Below are 14,432 nucleotides of genomic sequence, written 5' to 3'. Positions count from 1 at the left end.
ATTTGGGCACAGTAATTTTACTCAAATGTTTGTAACAAATTGTTGCTTTGCAATCACTTGCCAAATAGGTTTAAAAAAAAAAGGTCTTCCAATAATCCTGGGTTGAGCCCTGCAGTGGTGGTTCCCATCTGGAAACTTCACCAAAGCTGCATCCTTGGCCTTGGAAGTGGCATAATGGAGTTGGAGCTCTTAACAGGATCATGCTTATCCCTGACATGGTTAGGTAGGGCTGTCAGAGTAACTTTCTGTGCCTTCTGCCTTCATACTCTATGTTCTTACTCCAGATCTTGAGGCTGAGGACCTTAGGAGAGATGTTGGAAATGTCACATCCTCTCCACTCTGGTGACCCTTCAAGGGAGATTGAGATTGGGGGGTTACCCCTTTGGCCAGCACTGGTGGACTGGAAACCTCGCAGGGTCTAGCAGCCCATTCCTTTGAGCCAATCCTGATGGCTGATTTGAACTTAGCTGTAGCGAGTAGTTGTTGGCAGCTGGAGAGGAACGGTTACCACCATCAATCACTGAAACATTTGCTGCCTGAAGCTAGGACTCAGGACCCTGGTTATCCTGGTTAGTTGGGCTGGAAAGCACAAGGCAACGGGCAGGTCCAAGCCTTGAAGTCTGCACCCCTCGTTAATTGGTGGTTTAAAAAGTAGATCAAGTTTTGGGCTTAACTTCCATTTATTTGTAAAATCCTCATTGTTTGCCTCATGTTTGAAAAGAACCAGTTGAACTCTGCACACACACCTGATCTTTTTTTGAAGTCAAGACCAGGTGGTCATGGACACTTGGGGTTCCCTAGAATAAAGCCTGGCTGGCTGTCCAGAGCTCCAGTGCTGTACTCACTAGACTCTGTTTGCCCTTAGATGGTCTGTCCCAGCTGAGAGTCAGAAATGGCACGTGCCAAGGCCTGTTTGGATGTGGACATGCAAGCCATGCAGTCCTGAGCCAATCTTGGTTCTTCACTGACAGAACTTTCTGCTTCCCACTGTGCACTCAACTATAGGAAGCTGAGGTGACACGAACAAGCGGAGTTACATACCATTCACCTCTTGGAACATACAGGCCAGTTTCACATCTTTTATTGGATACAGAGCCAATAAATTCTCTGGCGCCCACATGAGTCCTTTTAAATACATACACTCAGGTACATTCAGCAAAGGGCATCTGGGTGAAGTGGAGCAAAGTGCTGGGATGGCGATGCCTAGGTTGAGCAGGGAAGTGGGGCCAGGGAAGGCCCCTGGGGGCTGGAGGTACAGGCACCACTTGAGAAACAAAAGAAACAAAAATTGCTCCCCACCCCTCTGCCTGGTGTGCTTGGGGTAGGGGGAAGAAGCTACCTGTCAGACCAGGCTAGCCATAGCCTGACTGTTGGCAAGGCAGGGTCCAGCGGCTAGTTGATTACCTCTGCCCCTGGACACAAGACTCCTGCTGGGTCCCAGGTGAAGTTGGGGGGCGGGGCCCAGAACTCAGCCTCCCTGGGGCCATGCTGGCTGAGACCTAGAAGGCTTGGCCTCATGGTGGGGAGCCTGCCTGATTGTCAGGGCAGTCTTGGGACTGGCTAAGGTCCCAAAGGGTTAGGGGGAAAATTGCCTAATTTAGCCCTGGTATGCTGATCTTCACCCAGATGAGGGCTGCAGATGAACACACTTGTCCAGGAATAAATACACACACTACACAGCAATATATACAGAAATGCAGGGCTTGGTGGTTCAGCATGGCCACCAGGGGCAGAGAGCAGTGCCAGGGCTGAGACTCCACAGGAGTGCACTGGACAGATGCCATTGCCTTCAGAAGCTCCTCTGGGCACTTAGGCTCCACACCGCTCGCCAGTTCCTGGTTCCCAAGTTTACCAGGAATGTGGTCTTTGGCACCAACAGTCACTTGGGGAAAGTCTCCACTTAGTGCCTTGGAGGGTTTTGGGGGTGCAGGCAGCTCCGGACCTAGAACCTAAAAGATCACGAATCAGGACTGGGGAGCCGCGGCACCCAAAGGCAAAGGATGGCCAGACCTTGCACAGTGGCCCTTCCTGCAGCAATTCCTGAGGGACTGGCTCAAACTGGAATATCTCTGGACTAAAACTATGAGCAGCCTTAACCCTTTAGGCAGCTGCTCCTGGCCAGCAGAAACTGTGGTTCTGGGTAGGGATGCACACTGGCATCTTCAGGCCCCACTGCTGCTGAGGGGGAGCAGCTGGGGACTGGGACCAGACCACAAAGGACACAGAGTGGCCACCACTGTCGCTGCACAACCCAGGGGGCCCTGGAGCAGGGCCTACCACGGTTTGCTATTCCAGATATTCCTCTTGTGTCTTCCTCAAGTAGAAGATAGTATGGGCTCCCTGTGAGGAGAGTGAGGGCAGCAGGGGGTACTCCTAGGCGTGCCAAGTATCCCACAGGAGAATCTCAACAAGCAAGAACTTAAAAGAACAGCATCAGATTGGGAGAGGGCACCAGGCAGGGGACTGCAAAGCTGCCAGTTCTTGGGGGTGCACGGAAGCTAGCGTGCTTGGAGGTTGTCCAGTGGTGGCTGTGCAGCAGGAAGCACTGTGACCTGTCACTGCATTGGCGAGCACTGGGACTGTGCACTCTGTACTCCCACATGTTCTCGCAGAGCAAGAAAATGGGATGAAGGATTCAGTGGGCTTCCTAGGAAAAACCCGTGGAAGTGGGACTTGTTCACCTTTCAGCTCCTCTTGCTGGTGGTGCACAAATGAATGAATGAGCCTCTGCCATCAGTCCTCTTAGCACCACATTAGCTCACCGCTCATGTACCCTGTTCGCCTTTCCCAGGGCTGACACAAGGCATCCCGTGGACACCACCCAGGAAGAAACAGCCCAGAGCCTTGTCCTTCAGGGATGGAGGTTCTCTAGGGCAAGAAAAGTCCTCCCTGCCCACCAGCTCACACCAAGCAGAACACCCCTTTGTGCTTTGTCCAAGAGACAGGGAGGGCAGCACCTCTATAGTCTTGGGGTCACAAGCAGCAGGGGCTCCAGGGACCCAGAGTGGGCCTCCACCTTGCTTCCAGACCCCTGGAGGAAAGGAGAGTTGTGCTTCTTCCTACACACAGCCAAGGCCTCATGCATGGCCAACGTGATACTCTCGGTATTTCAGGCCTTCAAACAGCAGGAACAGAAAAAGCCACAGGAGAAAAGGTCAGCAGCAGTGAAGGGAGCTGAGCTAGAGCGAGGCAGTAGTGTCTGAGGAGCAGGGGGCACAGCTAAGCCCCAGCTCCGAGGGCTCAACAGGATGCCCTAGACTTGGGCCTTCATGTCACAACTAGACTCAGCTCTTTGGGTAAGGGAGGAGAGCCAATTCCGTGCAGGAGAGAAGGGAGCCCACAGGAGGGTCTAGGTTAGATACTGGAAAGAACTTCCCAAAGGAGAGCTGGCAGGACCTATAGCCTCTGAGCTGCCGTAGTTCTGAGGGGAGGAGCCTTAAGCAAAGGAGAGGATCTGTTGAGGATGCTCCTCTCCCCTGGTCCCCCACCAAGCTCATGTCTTAAAGCAGCCAACAATAGACACTGAAGCAAGGCAGGTCTGGCCCTCACAGCTTCTTCCAGCCCCTGAATACAGTACAGCCTGAAGACCCAAAAACCATCCTATCCTGGCTGCACTCCTGGGTTAAGGGAAACCCCTCAAGACAGAAAATACTTGCCAAGGCTGACCAAGCTCCCCAGGGCTGAAATTTCAACCCTCTAGAGTCCTTCTGGAATGAATGGCAGGCTTAGAAACATGCATCTTTCAAGCTCTGAATTCTGTCCTGGTGCAAGTAGGGTATGCCGTGGGTCAAAGAGCGATGGGCTTGCCTTTCCCACAGCCACATGTGAGTGTTCTCCACTGGGCCTCCAGCCCCCCTGAGGGATGCTCTCATCCTGGGGACAAGTTGTTGGGTGACTATTTTCCCTTCCCTAGCATCTTCCTATCCTCCCCTCTGGTGCCCCCACTAGCTTTCAGCTGACCACATGCCTGGGCTCCCAGCCTGCCACTATTACTCAGAGAAAAGGTGGACTAGGAGCAGGCTGCCTGAAGGGGGAGCCCACAGAGGGCTGGGGAAGGGCTCTAGGTTGGAGCAGAAGGCCCTTTCCCCTTCCGTGTCTGAGCTGCCTGTGGAGTATCCTCTGGCTTGCAGCCTGCCTGGACAGCTGAGGAGCCCCTGGGTGGTTATTGCAGATCCTTCGGGCGATGATCCCAGGTGCTGGTAGGGACAGCTCCTCAAGGACTGTGCCAGAAGGCTGCTCCAGCTGGGGGAAGGGTGGGGGTCGGAGGGTAGCCTCTGTCCAAGCCCCCGCCCCAGGTCAGACCTGTTGCTCCAATGGTCCAGGAGGAGGACAGGAAACTCAACCCCTCCCTGGAAGCCAGGGTAACACTAGGCCTCCGAAGGTCCAGTCCAAACCAAGGTTCCTCCAGAGGTTCCAAGAGAACGCCCTGCTGTGGGGCCGGCAGGGGCCCTGCCGCCCCCCACCCGGGTTAGCAGCCACCTTCCACCTTGATGTGCAGGATCTTGGAGAAGCCAGGTCGCCGTCGCAAGGCCTGTGGACCGAACCCTGGATTAGTCACCCCTTGGGCTACACCCAGGCCCCACCCTCTGGGGTGGGGAGGCTTGGGTGGCCTCAGAGCTGAACCCCTCACCTGGAGTTTTGTCACCATGTCCTCAAACAGCTTCTGGGCCTCAGAGCTGCTGGGCTCTTTGAAATAATCAGCAATCCCTATCTGGACCACAATGGACTTGAGGTTTCGGCAAATGCCTGGGGAAAGATAGGCAAGGTGAAGGCTGAGCAGTAGGTGGGCACAAGGCAGACCCCAGGGCTGAGGGACAGGAGAGACGGCTGCGGTTGGAGCACAGTCCAAAGCCAAGGGGCCCTGACTGCTGGCTGAGCAGTCAGTTTTGGAGGTCACAAGACTAAAGAACAGGAAGAAGATGGCAAGACAGTCAAGGCCAAAGCATGGGGTCACCTGGTGTCAATCTGTCCTGATCAACGGCCCAGGACCATTTGGTCAAGAACACCCTGAGCCCAGCACCTAAGGTCATTAGTGAAGAGGGCAGCGGGGGCGGGGGGGGGGGGAGAGTGTGAGCACAGTGGGTGGTCCGAGGGAGGGAGTGTGGGGGGGCAAAGGAATGTGATTTGGAGCCCAGGGAGACTAGTCTTTACCCCCAAGGAACTGCCCTGAAGCAAGGGGTGAGCAAGGGGCTTATGCTCCTTGTTTAATCTTCCCACTTATTGCAGCTTGGAAGATAGGAACACAGCATTCAGAGAGGAGTAGTAACTTGCCCAAAGTCACACAGTTAATAAGCTGCAATGGAGACTAGGGCAGTCCCGATCCTAAATCTGTGCTTTTCAGTCATTCCACCTGTGCTGCATGCCCAAGGCTCATGGAGGGTATTGAACAGGCCATGTCACTAATATGGGCAGCACACAGGGCAACACATTTCTGCTGAGCTGAATTATTTAGACCAGACGCTGGAGGGACCCCAAGCGCCACACCAGCCTCAGCAGGCAATGGTGGCAAAGCGCAGACCAAAGCCCACGCCAGGGTGGCCGCAGTACCAGTGCATCCTCCCCCCAGCCCCCAGGGCTCACTGTTGAAATGCAGCAAGGCTTTGGGGGTGACAGGCGTGGCTGTGAGCACCAGCATCTCCAGGCCCTTCAGGCCTTCCCGGCAGACCTCGGCCGCCACCTCCTGGGTGATTTCTGACACGTGGTCCAGCTCCAGGACCTGTAGCCGCATGCAGTTTCTTGCTAGGAAAAGGAACAAGGGAGGACCTGCTGACCAGCTCCTCAGGTCACCCCTTCCCAAGGTCAAGGGGACTCTCACCCATCCCCCGCCCCCAGCACAGGTCCATGTGCCATTTCACAGAACAGTATTGGATCCATGCCCACTTTTCGCCACTCCCCACCACAGTCCCAAGGCAAAAGACTCACCTAGTGATGCCAGGCCCTGTACCCCACAGCCAGCACCCCCGACCCCCAGGGCCCGGAGGTGCGGCCAACAGCGGCCAATCATCTGCAGGCAGCGGTTACTGAAGCGTGTGGGCTGCTGGCTGGAGAACAAGGAGAGAAAGGCATCAGGGAACTCCGGGTCCCTACCCCACGTATGCCTGCTTTGGGACCCCTCTCGGCCTCAGCCAAGTGCTCCACTACCAACAACCCAGCTGGTCCAGTCAGAAAGCAGGGGTCATCTTTCACTATTCCCCCACGGACCTGCTCCCACACCCTGCAGATTCTGCCTCACAGCCAACCTGACCATGCCTGCCTCCCTCATCCCCTCGCGCCCCTCTTCCCTGCGAGCCACCAGTGCAAGGCCCCAAGGGTGCGGTGGAGACAGCACCCTGCCAGCAGACCCAGTCTGGCCATGACTCCCTGCATAAGATCCTTCGACAGATGGACAGACAACTGTAGCCCTGGATTCTCACATGATCAGCTTGCCTACACACTGCACCTGCCCTCCCTGAACTGCCCAACACACCTGGCTGTTTTTAACAGTGTGTTCATGAAACACGGACTGCAGGCTCTCTGCAGGCTTTGTATCTGCTCTCACGGGAGCCAGCCACAACCCTAAGATGGCCCGTGGGTCCCTGTAATCACCTTCACTTTGCAGTGAGAACTCAAGACACGACTAGGTTCCTCAGAGGGATACCCTGTCTGCTGTTTAAAGCTCTCCTCCTAAAGCCTCCATCTGCCCAGCAGCCCTGGCTCCCTGCCATTCACCCCAGCCAAGGCTCACCAGGGGTGAAGTGGCGCCACCTGGAGGGAGACGATCTCTCTGCAGCCTGCACCCAAGGCCCAGATGACCTCATGACCCACAGGGTCTGTGGCGCTCCTGCTGAGACAGACAAAGCTGAAACTGCCCACCTGGAAACCTCTGCTGCTGCCACGCCCTCCTGCCCTGGAGCCACCCAGCACTTGGGTCCCGCTGCCTGAGACCCCTGGGAGATAGCTGGGCAGTGCCCATGGATCCCTTGGGGCCCTTGCTTCCAGGGTAGTGTGCCCACCTGTAGGTGACAGCTTGCAGGGCACGGCAGTAGCAGCTGGCCAGCCAAAGAGAGCGGTCGGTAAGGATGTTGGGACAGTGGGAAATGCGCAGGATCAGCAGGTTCCCTCCGGCCGCCTTCAGCAGAGACTCCAGCCCCGCTTCCAGGCAGCCCCTGGGGATGACCAAGCGGTGCTTGTGTCCACCTCCTCCTCTGGGAAGCATCCCTGCTTTGTTCCAGGTCGGCGGCAGCCCAGAAGCACCACCTGCCTGCCCGCCTGGGTGCCCTGGGCCTCACCGGGTACTCCGAGCGTACTCCTCCTTGCTCTCCTTCTTGCCTCGCTGCCGGGGCTTCAGGTTCTGCAGCGTCAGCGAGTGGGCCTGGGTGCACCACTGCGCCAGCATCATCAGGAACTGCGGGCACAGGGGATCTTAACTGGAGGCGGAGCCAGCCCCAGGGAACTGAGGGGTTTTTTTCCCCCCTAAGGGTTGCCAGGAGCAGACCTGGTAGTGCCAGATTGTTTGCCTGAGAGGTGGGAAACGTGGATGTGCAGCAGCGGGGCGGGGGCAAGGGCAGGCACCTTGGAGCAGACGCGGGCGTTCTCGAGCAGCACCCGGGTCCAGACGGCCGGGTGGCGGGCCACGAAGCGCCAGTCCCGGCAGACCTCGGCGGCGTGCAGCAGCGTGCGCGTGTCCAGGTAGGTGAAGATGCAGAAGAGCGCGGCGCGCATCTTGAGGATCTCCGGGCTGATGACCTCATTGGAGCGCGACGGGCTGCCTCTGTCGCCGCGCCGACCTCGCCCACTGCCTGCCTCTGGGTGGGCTGCGGAACACCAAGGGGTCAAAGGGCAGAGGACGAATGTGGATGGGATGCAAGGACGGAAAGGGCAGGATTTGGGGGGAAACGGGCACCAAAGACCCAAGTGGAGAGGCAAGTGCCTTGGCATGGGGTGGACAAGGGGTCCCTGCTCGCTCCTCCTCCACAGTAGCCTCATCCCTAATACAGATTAGCAAAGGGTGTCCCTTCCTCAGGGAGTCTTCCTTTTTTAAAACATCTATTTTTATTTGAAAATCAAGAGAAAATCGGAGAGAGGATTTTCTCTCCACCTGTTCATGCCCCAAACATTCGCAGGCATTGGGGTTGGGCCAGATTGAGCTCCAGTTGGGCCTCCCACCCGGGGTGCCATCCTTCCCTGCCTCCCAGGGTGTGTATCAGCAGGAAGCTGGATCCAAAGTACAACGTCTGGGGTTCAATACAGGAACTTCATTATACAATAAGGACATGGCAAGCAGTAGCTTCGGGAGCCGTGCCACATCACCATCTAAATGTTCTCAAGGGTGGCTCTTAGGGCCAGCATGATGGCTCAATTAGCTAATCCTCCCCTTGCAAACACCAGAAACCCATATGGGTGCCAGCTTGTGTCCTGGCTGCTCCACTTTCCATCCAGCTCCCTGTTTATGGCCTGTGAAATCAGTTGAGGATGGCCCAAAGCCTTGGGACTCTGCACCTGTGTGGGAGACCCAGAAAAAGCTCTTGGCTCCTGGCTTTGGATCAACTCAACTCCAGTTGTTGCAGCCATTTGGGCAGTGAACCAGAAGATGGAAAATCTTTCCTTCAGTGTCTCTCCTCTCTGTAAATCTGCCTCTCCAACAACAACAATAATAATAATAAAGATCTTCTCTTTAAAGATTTATTTATTTTTTAAAAATAAATCTTTAAAAAAAATTTAAACAGTGGCTCCTAAACCCTTGACCTGTGCACATCCGGGCACACCTGAGTGCAGATGGAAGGGGCTGTCCCCAATGCCCCAGGCTGACAGCTGACATCAGGGTCTGCCACTCTCCTGTGCATGCAGTCACTCCACAGTGGCGCTGGTCCCTTCTATGTTGTGTTCTTGCATGCCATGTCCTGAGCACCTGGGCACTGCTGTGTCCCTCCCTGGCCACATGCATCCCTGCCCCAGGCTGGTGAAGGGTGCCGTATAAGAGGTGGGCAAAACTGAGGCAAAGGGCCCAGGCAAGTCCCCACCCTAGCCCCACAACTGGTCCAGCACGTTTGGGAAGGCCTCTCTGTGCCCCCTCCCAGGACTTACCTGAGAGCCGGCAGCTGCTCAGTGGCCCTGCCATCGCAGGCCCGGGGCGGGGTGCTTCCGAGGGGCCCTCAGCCTCAGACTCTGTGGTGCGTGAGCCTACGTCTGAGACATCGCCCTCCTCCCCCTCGGTGCTATGTCGGCGGGGCCTGCGCTGCCAGTTCTGGATGGCCTGGCGCCGCAGGCCTGAGCTCCGAGGGGGCTGGGAGCGCTCTGAGCCGCCACCACCACCACTGACAGCAGTCTGGGCACGGGTGCCCAAGCCCCCAGGGCCACCATCCTCAGGGGGCCCCTCCTCTGGCCGGGACAGCTCCAGACTGTCACTGTCATAGCAGCCTGAGCTCTGGGATGCAGCTGGCACTCGACTGGAGGCCCTGGTGTGGGGTAGACAGGTTGGTGAGGGTCAAGAACCTCCAGGTCTACCCCAACTCTCCATCCTACCCCAATCACCAGCCAAGGGCCAGCCCCCCGCCCTGCTCCCCAAAAGCCCTTGAGTGCGGCAAGGCAGTCACAAGGGAACCCGAGGAAGGTAGGCCCAGAGGTGTGGTTTGTTGCGCTGCCCTGGGCGAGGGTGGGCTGCGAGGGGCAGGCTGGGCCAAGGCTTACCCTGTGCTGGGAGAGGAGCCATGCCGTGACACCGCGTACGTGCTTGCCACGGCTGGGCCTGCATGGTGCTCTCGCTGTGGGCCCCCAGGGTGGGAGGGGAAAGAAGGGCAGGTGGAGGAGACAAGGGAGTGAGAAGGGGCAGGAGAACCAGGATGTAAGAGGGGGAGAGAAGAGGAAGAGAGAGAGAGAAGGGACAAAGTTGGGAAAGATGGACAAATGGACAGATAGACAGTCCAGAGAGACCAGCTCAGCAGCCCCATCCCTCCACCCAGCCAGCAACCCTTGGCCCCTATTTGTGGCTCCCGGGCACTGGTTTGCAGGGATGGGCAAAGATGGGCATCTGAGAGCCATGGCCACAGGATTGACTCCCTGGTCACAGCCTCAGGCCTGTACTACTGTCTCGCATCCCTACTCAGGATGCTAGGGGCAGCCAAGGAAGCGGAGGCATGGGGAGTCAGTCATTAGGTCATGTGGGACAGGGGCTGGTATGCAAGGGAAAAAGGAGGGCCCTGGGCACTCACCATTCGTCCCGGTCCCCGAGTCCCTGCACCTGCAGCTCCTCGGCCCAGGCTTGCGCTGGGTGTGCTGCCGCAGCTGCTGCTGATAACCTGCAACTGCCGCTCAGCGCGATCTGCCCGCTCCAGCAGCTCCTCGATGAACTGTTGCAGCCGCAGCTTGGCACTGGCCTCCCGTGCTGCTGTCTCCTTCAGGAACTGGTCAATCTGCACCACCTCCCTGGGCCCGGAGTAGTCTCTCACTCAGGGCCTGGCCAGGCTGTCCCCAACCCTCTGCAGGAGAGCCAGGCTAGCCTAGCTAGCAATGCAGGGGGCCAACATGGGCGCAGCTGCCCAACACATGGCCCCTCACCAAGCACAGCACACACAGAGATGGACCCCAGCCCTGGAGCAGGAACACACAGCCCCATACAGCTGCCCCAGGGCACACACCCAGAGCCATATGTCTGCATCTAGCATACTTCACACACATACCTCACACAACAACTCAGACACACTCAGGTGCTAGTGGCCTCAATTTTCAGCCTCCCAACACAAAATTCTATCAGGCTCACACAGCCACTGCACACACCCCAACATGTAGGCCCACTCAATCATGTGTTCAGCTTGACATGTGAAGAATCAGGGAGCCACAGTCCCACACACACTCCAACGCACACAAACGTGACTGCACAAAGAGAAATGGATGCGATGGCTCAGCCCGTGTAGGCCTCCTGGAGTAGCACGAACACATGCACCTGCAGTTACCTGAGCCATGGCTGTACATACACTCCTGTAAGATTCCTGAGCACCAGGCACAGAGCCGGGGACAGAGCAGTGGACAAAACAGGAGAAAGCCTGGTCTTCAGGGAATATGGATCATTTCAAAATGTTAATGCAGCTCAATTTTATTTGAAAGATTGAAAGAGAATTATTTCATGGCTTTGATGCTCTCATCCTCTGCCCTGGAGTTTGTATCATGGTGAGGACAGATGAATGACAACAACAAAATCATTCTACACCTGAAGTCCAGAGAAGGGGCAGGCATTCGGTACAGCAGCTGATGAGCTGCTTGGGACACCTCAGTGCCCGGGGTTAAGTCTCACCTCCATGCCCAATTCTAATTCCCTGTTTCACAAGTGCCCTGGGTCCCTGCCACTAGATCTAGATTGAGATGAAGGCTCCTGGCTTCAGCCTGGCCCAGCCTTGGGTTGTTGCAGGCATTTGGGGGAATGAATCGGCAGCTGGAAGAGCTCTATTTCTCTTTTTCTTTCAAACAGAGTGAAAGTAAATCATCATTTTTCTTTAAAAGCCACAGAAAAGAGAAGCCAGCAGAGAAGACTGAGAATGAACAAAAGGAGCTCCCTAGAGACAGCATCCTGGGAGCCAAGCAGAGGAGCCTTGAAGATGCATCGTGGCACCTGCTACTGAAGGGCCAAAGGAGACCAGGACATGGCCGTCGCAACATGGACGTCACCAGTGACAATGAGGACAATGGCAGAGAAGGAAACAGGACCCAAGGTGGGCTCAAGAGGGAACACAATGGGTATAGACAACATTGTTCAGGAGTGTTTACGTGAGGAGAGATGGGGCAGTAGCATATGGGAAAGGGTAAGTGGAGTTGGAGCAAATGGGAGAAATGCCATCAGCTTCACCTGCTTTTAGGGGCGGTACGCACAGGAGGAGGAGCACAAGGGGAGTGCAGGGCTGGGGGTGATCTGAAGATGGAAAAGGAAGAAAATTGAGCTGCGTTAAGGGTAGTCAGGTGAGAAGAGGATGTGGTGCCATGGTACTTGCTGGGATCATCAGAGGAAAAGAAACACCCAGTCTTAGCAGTCAGATGCCACATAGAGGCCCACAGTCATAATCCTGGTTCCACTATCCACACTCATGGCCCCCATCTGTCCAGTACCGAAAGCCACGGCTGAAACTTCAGACACACCCAGGCTCGCTGGGGCAACAGAGGAGTCGGTGCATGTGCACGTTTGCACTTGCGCACACACAGGCACACACTTGCCCACCCTCAGCGCCCCTGCAGGCCTACTCACTGCTGCTTTCTGCTCAGCTCCTGCTCCTTGTGTACCAGGTCCTGCTTGAGCGAGGCCAACAGCTCCACGCTCACGTCCACCTGGCGCGAGAGCTCGGAGGCGCGCTCCTCCAGCTCCTCCTTCTCGCGCCCCAGCCGCGCACTCTCCTGCCGCGCCGTCTCCAGCTCGGCCGCCTTGCGCTCCAGCTCGGCCTGCAGCCGGCCCACCTGACCCGCGATCTTCTGCTCCACCTCCTCGCTCAGCCGCTCCAGCCGCCTGTCCACCTCTAGCTTCTCCAGCGCGCGGATCTTGAGGCGCGCCAGGCCCTCCTCGTATGCCACATCTGCAGGCGAGGGCGAAGCGGGGGAGGCAGAGGCGGGTCCGGAGCAGGTGCCAGGGCCTGGCCCAGGTGGCGGCGTGGAGCACGCCGAGGATGCCACCGACTTGCGCGCGAACAGCTCGCCCAGCGGGATCTCGATCTCGCGTAACGCGTAGCGAGCAGCGGGCACGAGGCCTGGCTCGGCCAGCTCGTCGCAGGGCAAGCTGGCGGGCACCAGATCGCCAGGGAAGTGGGCGAGGGGCGCGTGATGGTGGTGGTGGTGGTGTAGCAAGTGTGGCGCCGCAGGCGAAGGTGCGGCCGTCTGCTCCTTGCCCTGGAAGGACGTGCTCTCGAAGACCTCGCGCCGCGCACCGGGCACCGCCAGCAGGGCAGCGGGCTCGGGGGCCAGCGGGAAGCCCGAGGCGGCAGCAGCGGCAGCGGCAGCAGCGGCGGCGGCGGCGCCGTCACAGATGCTATTGGTTTTGGAGAGGATGTAGAGCGTCTCGTAGGTGTGGCTGTACTCCAGGTGCGCGCGCAGCGACGAAAGACTCCGGAAGCGCTTGTGCTCCCCACAGCGCGGGCAGCGGTAGGGCAGGTCCAGCGAGGCCATGGCCCCGCCGCCCCCGCTGCTCAGCGCCGGCTCCACCGCGGCCACCCCGCCCTTCAGCCGGGCGCGCTCATCGGCGGCCGCGGGCGAGGCCCTCTGCGGGGTCGGGAAGGCTCAAGGCGCCGGCAGCCGGCAACCGTGGCCAGGGAACCGAGGCAGCTGGAACAGATAAAGTGTGTCTTAGATGGATAGTATCGTTCCCTGTCACCCTCGGCAGCTCCCCCTGCTACCCCGCCCGCTCGACTGAAGACCTGTGTGCCTTCCCCACCCCTATGAGGGTGGGGCAAAGGAAAAGTAGCATCCTGACCTTCTCCCAGAGGGAGCTGGCTCGGGTACTGTGCAAGAGAGAGGCTGTGATTTCTTTACAGGAAACATAAAAAAGGTTTTATTTATAGTCGTTCTAAACTTGCAAACAAGCCAAGCCCCCATTAACAGTAGAATGGATAAACTATGGTACATGGACAATGGAATCCTCTGTCTGAAATAGGGCCAGTAACTGCCGGTACTGGCAACTTGCATGCATCTGTTCAGTATCATGTTGCAGCAAAGAAGCCAGACCAAGGGGTGTGTGCTGCAGGATTCCGCAGAACAGATACAATCATCAATGACAGAAGTCACAGCAGAGGTCATCCGTGGGAGGGGTGATGCACATCTTGATCTGAGTGGTGGTGATGTGGATGCATGCATATGTTGATCAGGAAACTGCACATGCAAGGGGAGTGCACCACATGCATTTCATGCACACGTATACATGTGTGTATACAGGTGTGCATATGGTATATTGTATATGCATATATTTGTAAATATGCATGCACAAGTGTATATATGTGTGTGTATATCTTAAATGCATTTGATGTTTAGATGTCTACTTCCCACCATGCAACCCGCTGTTATCACACTGCCTTGAATTAACAGTACCATGTTACAGAAACAAAGAGGTTCCTCCCCTAATGATATTTGTGTGTTGAAAAGTTGTTTGCTCCCATCCCAATACCCTCTGGTCTCTACTCACCCAGGCCCCTAGATCCCATTCTCAGACTTAGCAATGGTTGCAGATATGCCTCTGGCCAGCCTGCCTGCCAGCCGTTCCTAGAGCTCTATGACCCATCCTCCCCACGACACCATTGACTCCTGCTGCCATCTTTCCTCTCTCCCCGTGGGGCATCTTTCCCTGCCCCCCCCACCCCCCGCATTTCTCACTGCCTTCCGGCAGGCTGCACACTCCTTACTGTGGCCCTTGGGCTCCTCAGACACTGCAGCTGTAAGCAGGCCCTTCACTGTCCCCTGATTCCAGAGCCCTGTATCTTCACAGAACACCA

The 14,432-nt window shown here is 57.0% G+C and overlaps 1 protein-coding gene across 1 annotated transcript; it reads right to left on the bottom strand.

Moving 5' to 3' along the window:
• Window positions 1-4,228: 4,228 nt before the first annotated feature.
• Window positions 4,229-13,116, bottom strand: FBXO41 (F-box protein 41). The gene is made up of 12 exons (XM_040993216.1): window positions 12,209-13,116; window positions 10,188-10,401; window positions 9,667-9,740; window positions 9,064-9,434; window positions 7,552-7,793; window positions 7,269-7,384; window positions 6,993-7,145; window positions 6,725-6,820; window positions 5,923-6,041; window positions 5,581-5,739; window positions 4,631-4,746; window positions 4,229-4,531 (listed from the first exon to the last, which is right to left on the bottom strand). The coding sequence occupies exons 1-12, from the start codon at window positions 13,114-13,116 to the stop codon at window positions 4,469-4,471; spliced, it is 2,631 nt and encodes an 876-aa protein (XP_040849150.1). The 3' UTR covers window positions 4,229-4,468.
• Between the last annotated feature and the right edge of the window lie 1,316 nt (window positions 13,117-14,432).

This window comes from Ochotona curzoniae, unplaced genomic scaffold (assembly GCF_017591425.1).
Source record: "Ochotona curzoniae isolate NIBS_2020 unplaced genomic scaffold, NIBS_Ocur_1.0 contig_883, whole genome shotgun sequence".
In the NCBI taxonomy this organism is placed as follows: Eukaryota; Metazoa; Chordata; class Mammalia; order Lagomorpha; family Ochotonidae; genus Ochotona; species Ochotona curzoniae.
The sequence above is the reverse complement of the archived record's forward strand: the minus strand, read 5'-3'. Positions and strand labels throughout refer to the sequence as shown.

Coding starts and splice junctions, on each gene's coding strand:
- FBXO41 (XM_040993216.1), bottom strand. CDS start 13,116: ATGGCCTCGCTGGACCTGCCCTACCGCTGCCCGCGCTGTGGGGAGCAC. Junction 6,042..6,724: donor GTGGCGCCACTTCACCCCTG/GTGAGCCTTGGC, acceptor CTTGTTCTCCAG/CCAGCAGCCCACACGCTTCA. Junction 4,532..4,630: donor ACATGGTGACAAAACTCCAG/GTGAGGGGTTCA, acceptor TTCGGTCCACAG/GCCTTGCGACGGCGACCTGG.